The 6,599-nt window shown below is 35.3% G+C and overlaps 1 protein-coding gene across 2 annotated transcripts in view; it reads right to left on the bottom strand.

The window, feature by feature from the left end:
* LOC106881758 (collagen alpha-1(XIV) chain) overlaps positions 1 to 6,599 on the bottom strand; it is a 33,169-nt gene that overhangs the window by 9,425 nt on the left and 17,145 nt on the right. For both annotated transcript variants that reach the window (XM_014932249.2, XM_052970461.1), the window contains one exon: positions 4,133 to 4,174. In XM_014932249.2, coding sequence (XP_014787735.1) covers positions 4,133 to 4,174 — 42 coding nt within the window. The remainder of the gene's footprint in view (positions 1 to 4,132; positions 4,175 to 6,599) is intronic.

The following is a 6,599-nucleotide window of genomic DNA, read 5'->3' on the forward strand; positions in this document are numbered from 1 at the left end:
TGTGTGTGTGTGTGTGTGTGTGTGTGTGTGTGTGTATGTGTGTGTGTGCGTGCGCTCGCTGAGCATTCCACATTCAGTTCTTCTGTGAGGTATGTTAATCCAGCTGTTTCAGATTGTATTGGGAGGTCATCAGGAAGAGAGTACTACTGACAGGTGGGATATTGTTCCCTTTGCTTTTCAGCTCTAGATTTCTATATTTATATTTACCGTTATTCTTTAGCAGGTCCAGGCTGGGAGATGAGATACTCTGCACTAATCTCAATCCTCTACCTCCTTTGTCAATTCTTTCAAAGACCTTATCGGTATCATTATTTCTGAGAAAGTTTCTAGTTGATGTGAGGACCTTACGGAGATGTCTATTAATAGGATTTCCTCTTGAGACCATTCAAGTATCTCAAATGAAGGTATCAGCGCTGGTACTGCAAACGCATATCTTTCTAAATATGGTGTAATAAATCCGAGGCACTCTATCTTTGTCCACAGCACCTTTGCACCTTCGTTTAAAATATTTTCATTAATGCCAAGATATCTCTCCTGTTTTATACGCAGAATGTGCTCTTTGATTAGAGCAGGAGGGATAGTGAGCGGTTTATGCACATGTTTTGGATTTTGGGAATGATTTTCTACGCTCAATGAACTCTTACTTCTGCCAAATTCCATTTCTATGTCAACTGGAAATGTTATTAATTCCAGCCAATTTTTTGGCATTGTAAATATTTTCAGCATAGATCTTCAGGTCATCCACAAAGAAATTGTGAGTTACATTGGTACCTCTCGCAGTTGTAGGCCCTAGCATGTATCAATTGGATGCTTGTTAAATAATTGATAACAGATTTGATATCAAAATAAATAACATTGCAAAAAGTCCTTGGAATATTTTCTCTGAAATATTTATAATACCGGTGGTTAAATGGAAGGATTGATGCGTAGGTCTTTGTGAGTACGTGTTTTTGCTAAGTGCAGCGGCTCCAGGACCTATAATCGGCCCATACTATCACAGTGTTTCTCTGGCGATTTCTTCAGTCGGCAGTTTTGTTTATTAAATGCTGTTCGGCACGTCTAGATGCGCCCTTCTGTCTACTTGCTCACGAGTCACTATGCTGTTGGACTTACAACGATATTAAAAGAATAGGTTGAGATGGTTTGTATAAAGTTTGTGCATAATATGTAGGCAAGTAGTGGGCCTATAATTTTCGGCCAGATCAGTAGTTTCATTTTTGGTTACAAGTTTTTTTCCGTGATATAGCAAGACAATTTATATGTTAGTCTGGCTTTCCGTAGTTCTTTTGAATATACATATTATTCTGAATATGAATAATAATATGTATGTCATTATTCAGTTTATTTCAAGATTTCTTGCCAATGAAGAACGAACCAGTTTCTAACCTAGATTCAAGGCTCCTTCGTTGGAATTTCAACATCAACAGCAGGGTATGTATGTATGTATGTATTATGTATGTATGTATGTATTTATGTATGTATGTATGTATGTATGTTTTATGCATGTATTCTCATGCATATAGTTGCATATCTAGACATGCTCATATATATTTAAATGATAAACTTCTGGAAACTTTTACAGATTTTTACACTTCCAGTGATGGACTGAATCTGTAATCTTCGAATTAGCTTTATGTATGTATGTATGTATGTATGTATGTATGTATGTATGTATGTATGTATGTATGTATGTCTGCCACAGCTTTTGTTAATGCTCCTGTTGCTGCTGTTGCTGTGGTTGTTGCTGTTGTTGTTGTTTTTGTTGTCGTTGTTGTTGTTGTTGTTGTTGTTGTTGTTGTTGTTGTTGTTGTTGTTGTTGTTGTTGTTGTTGTTGTTGTTGTTGTTGTTGTCGCCGTGTAGGCCTAAGACAGTCCTAACCGATAAAACGCAGATAATCGCTCGAACAGCGAAGTGTGACTTCGTTTCCACAGATGTATCTTCCCAGTCATTCTATGTCTCAGTTTAGTTAAGTATCATACTACACACACCAGTATGCAGTGAGGAATTATAAAGGATCAGCGTGACACTTTTAACTTACTGTACTCTTTCCATTGCCCAACCTATTTCTATTCAACCTCAGATTTCGCACAATCTGATACGCAGCAACAATCTAAATACACTGTCTAATTCTGTATTTCCAAAGGTTCTGGTGGTGAGCAGAGCGCAGGCAGGCGAAGGGAACTCAATCAGAGTATGACAGTTGTCATTACTCTGGACATATCGTTGTGCTGTGCATTCAGCACAGTGCTTGAGGTCAGTGAGGCTATTGATGCTGCAATTATTTCTATGTGTGTCTTTTATGCAGTGTAGGGAACATTGTGTTTTTAGAATGTTGTAGTAATGTTCTGTGGAGTCGCAATGGCCCAGTGGTTAGGGCAGCGGAATCGCGGTCATAGGATCGCGGTTTCGATTCCCAGACCGGGCGTTGTGAGTGTTTATTGAGCGAAAACACCTAAAAGCTCCACGAGGCTCCGGCAGGGGGATGGTGGCGAACCCTGCTGTACTCTTCCACCACAACTTTCTCTCACTCTTTCTTCCTGTTTCTGTTGTGCCTGTATTTCAAAGGGCCAGCCTTGTCACACTGTGTCACGCTGAATATCTCCGAGAACTACGTTAAGGGTACACGTGTCTGTGGAGTACTCAGCCACTTGCACGTTAATTTCACGAGCAGGCTTTTCCGTTGATCGGATCGACTGGAACCCTCGACGTCGTAAGCGACGGAGTGCCAACAACAGTAATGTTCTAGAGTATTGTTTGTTTATATGTCGGGGGGTGTTTTTCTTTTTTTTTTTTCTTTGTTTTCGTTTTTCATATAATAGCTATCGGTAGAGATTAAAACTTGATGTAGCATCAAATTGTGTCACTCACATGTTCAGGTCACTCACATGTTCAGGTGTTCTATGTTTAGTATTTTGTTTTCTCTAGAAAGTGGTTCGTGTGTGTACATCATGTTATAATTCGTATGGTGTTATTTTGCGTCCTGAATTTATTATCGTTTAATGTTGAGAAATCAATGGCACATATATGACTATCAAAATTGACGGCAGGTGTGATGTAGTTTTTGTATATCACAACACAGTTGTCATTTCTACGCAACGGTTTGCTTTTCTATGTGATCTTTATGTAACTCACCTGATGTGATCTACAACAGAGCTTCTCTAACAATTATTTATCCGATGTTCTTGCTTTAAGTGGGATGAGAAGCATAGTTATACACTTATTTGGAATATATGTTTACTAAACATTAATTGTTAAATGAAGTTGGGGAAATAGCGTTATTTATCTTGTCAAAGAATGTAATGAAATAATGCAATAAACTAAAGTATCTTCTCCAAGCTCTCGATATTTGATACCTAACCGAACTGCAATCTACTTTGATTCTATCTGTTTCAATGCCACTTTGTACAGTACAGGCTTAAGAAGGACCTAGTTCATTGAAGGTATCTATTTCAATGAAATAAAAAGTATAGAGTGATAAGAGTCTTGACCTTGGTCAAAATTCTCGGAAGAGGAGAAATCCATTAAATCATTCTGAATACTTAAGAGGTTCATTGACTCCGGAAGTTTGAAAGACAAAACTGATGGTGGCTGAATTTGAACACAAGACATCATTATTAGATACTGCGAAGCAGTTGTGTCCGACGCTCAACATCTCCGTCACTTCACACGCCTTGTGGGGTTAATTATCTTTAACTATTTAACTGCCAATATTATATCTAATTGGACATATTTTTAACCAAGAACAATAATTTAGGAGAAATGAAAGAGCGTCGAACTTAATGTCTCACAATATTTAGGCGTATTTTTGACATTCTGAGTTCAAATCTCACAGGAATCGGTTTTGCACGTCAGCTATCAGTAAAAAAGAATAGTAGATTTACGAAAGAACTATATGTCAAGAAAAATTATAATTATAATTATTGCTATTAAAATTCTAAGATTGTTTATAAATTTAAGTAGAAACTAACGAATATAACTACAAATAAATTATGTGACTGAAAAATATTCACCTGCTAATCTTGAAAACCATTTTCAAGTCTATTACTAATGATGAAGAAACAAAAACTAGGGCAATGTTACGATAGGAATTATTTTTAGAATCGCACGGAAAACATCATATTGCTCTACTCACCATATAGCCTGTTGTAACCGCACCGTACAAGCGGCAAAAACACTGAAAAGATATAAATATAACATTAATACACTGTTGAAATAAGTCTTGAAATTATCTGACAAATATTAACATTGAATATATTCGGGACTATTGTTAGAAATAAGACCAACAATAAATGCAATTTGTTTTCATTGCTTCTGTTATCATGTTGCTAGACAGTGTGCTGTTCTTTTCAGAAAAGTAGGTTATGCTTATAGCATAAGTGATTCTTTGACTTATTATTTAGTTTCCAAGACATAATTTAGGTACTTTTTTTTTACAGATAAAAGGCACGTGTCATGGAGTTTGAGATAGTGTGATCCAGTTTGTGATTTTGTAGTCATACGTTTACGCTTTCTATGGCCTATTTTGAATGCATTTATTTTTATATGATATTTTAGAACGATGAAAGAACCAAGCACTATATCAATGCATTCAAAATAATATTATACACAACATTATGTAAATAACAGTGTTCAGTAGTATTAGCTTACATTATACAAGAATCATAATAACTATCACAAGAAATATTGAACATCATTCCTGCAATGTATTTCTCAATAGAATCTTAACCAAGTAAGACACTGGATAAAATTAAGTAAATATTACAATTTCATTCCTTCTTTCTACACTAAATTATACCATACTGTCATTTTCTTGCTACAAGACCCTTATACTATGAGTAAAAGAACAACGAGGCATATTAGAATTATCGAGTATTCCACCAAATTACACATGTTCCAAAGATTAACATTGCGTAAGCTCAATCTATTTCATGTGGTTATATTCAAGAAACGGCTCAGCAGTCCTAAACAGAGACATTCGATTTCCAATGAGTACTGGGCTCTTTGTTCCTTATAAACTACGTATATTTCTATAAACCGTTTTATATTTGAAGAAGAAATATCCATGAGATTACGGTCAACACACCATTAACTTACTCGACAAGTCGATCCCATGTCAGTCTAGCATTGTTTGCCTTTTGACTGATATAAACACTCATATATATATATATACATAAATATATATGTATGCATGTATACATGCATGCATGCATACACACACACATACATACATACATACATACATACATACATACATACATACATACATACATACATACATACATACATACACAGTGCACAGTTGTGGAAATTAGCTGCCCAGCAGGTGCTAACATAAAGCTGAAAATCAGTGAGAAAGAGAACACCTATGCTGAACTATTGAGAAATATGCAGTTACTCTATCCAGATTACAAGTTCAAGTTTATACCCGTAATTATTGGGACCTTGGGATATGTAACACACTGCCTAAATACCAATCTTGAGAAATTGGGCTTCTCAAAACTAGAAAGATTACGGATCCAATCCATCACAGGAACCGTAAAATTCTGTAAAACTTTCCAGAAGTTTATCATTTAAATATGTATGAGCATGCCTAGATATGAAACTATATGCATGCGAATACACACATAAAACATACAAATCGGTACATACATACATACATCCATACATACATACATACATGCATACATAGAAACAAAGATACCGTTGTTGATATTGAAATTCCAATGAAAGCGCCTTAGATCTAGGGTAGAAACCGGTTCTTTCTCTACTGGCAAGAAATCTTGAAATAAACTTAATAATGACATACATACATACATGTATGTTCATCTCCTTGTTTGTGTCCTTGAGAAATTCATGCTACCCGGTTCCCACCCTAATTTAACTACTCTACTAAGGAATATTTTTTTATTTATTGTTTCATTCGTTTAACTAGCAAATCTTATTTTTGTAGAAAAAAAAGAAATTTTAACGTAAAATAACATTTCACCACCTTTTACAGTTTATTTAGCACTTAAAATAGAAAAATGGCTTGCCCTGTTTTAAGATATATAAACCAGCTTTCATGAGATAAAATGTTGACAGAAATTAATATTGAATTTATCTGCGCATTTATCTTTTGTTATTTTAGTTGTTCGTGGTAGATCTTGGGCATGATATTAGATATGAAGCCAGAACTGCCACTAGTCTATAGAAACTCTACTCTCGCATACATCTCGCAGTCAGTATTGGCAAAATCAAGAATCTTGCAAGAAAAAGCGGATATGATGAGGGGGTTGTTCAACATACATCTATTTACACAAAAAGTTGCAGATATTCGCACAGTATATAATATTTGAGTGTATGCATATGAGTGTCCACATGTGTACATGCATACTTACATATATACACGCACAGAGAGAGAGAGAGAGAGAGAGAGAGAGAGAGAGAGACAGAGATGCATAAACATTTGAGCGTGTGTGTACAAGAATGTGCACATACATAAATACATGCATACATCTGTGTATGTACAATATATGCATGGATATATATGTATATAGCTATATACAAACACATAAATATATATGTATGTATATACCTATAATTTATATATATATATATAT

This window comes from Octopus bimaculoides, chromosome 9 (assembly GCF_001194135.2).
Source record: "Octopus bimaculoides isolate UCB-OBI-ISO-001 chromosome 9, ASM119413v2, whole genome shotgun sequence".
Taxonomy (NCBI): domain Eukaryota; kingdom Metazoa; phylum Mollusca; class Cephalopoda; order Octopoda; family Octopodidae; genus Octopus; species Octopus bimaculoides.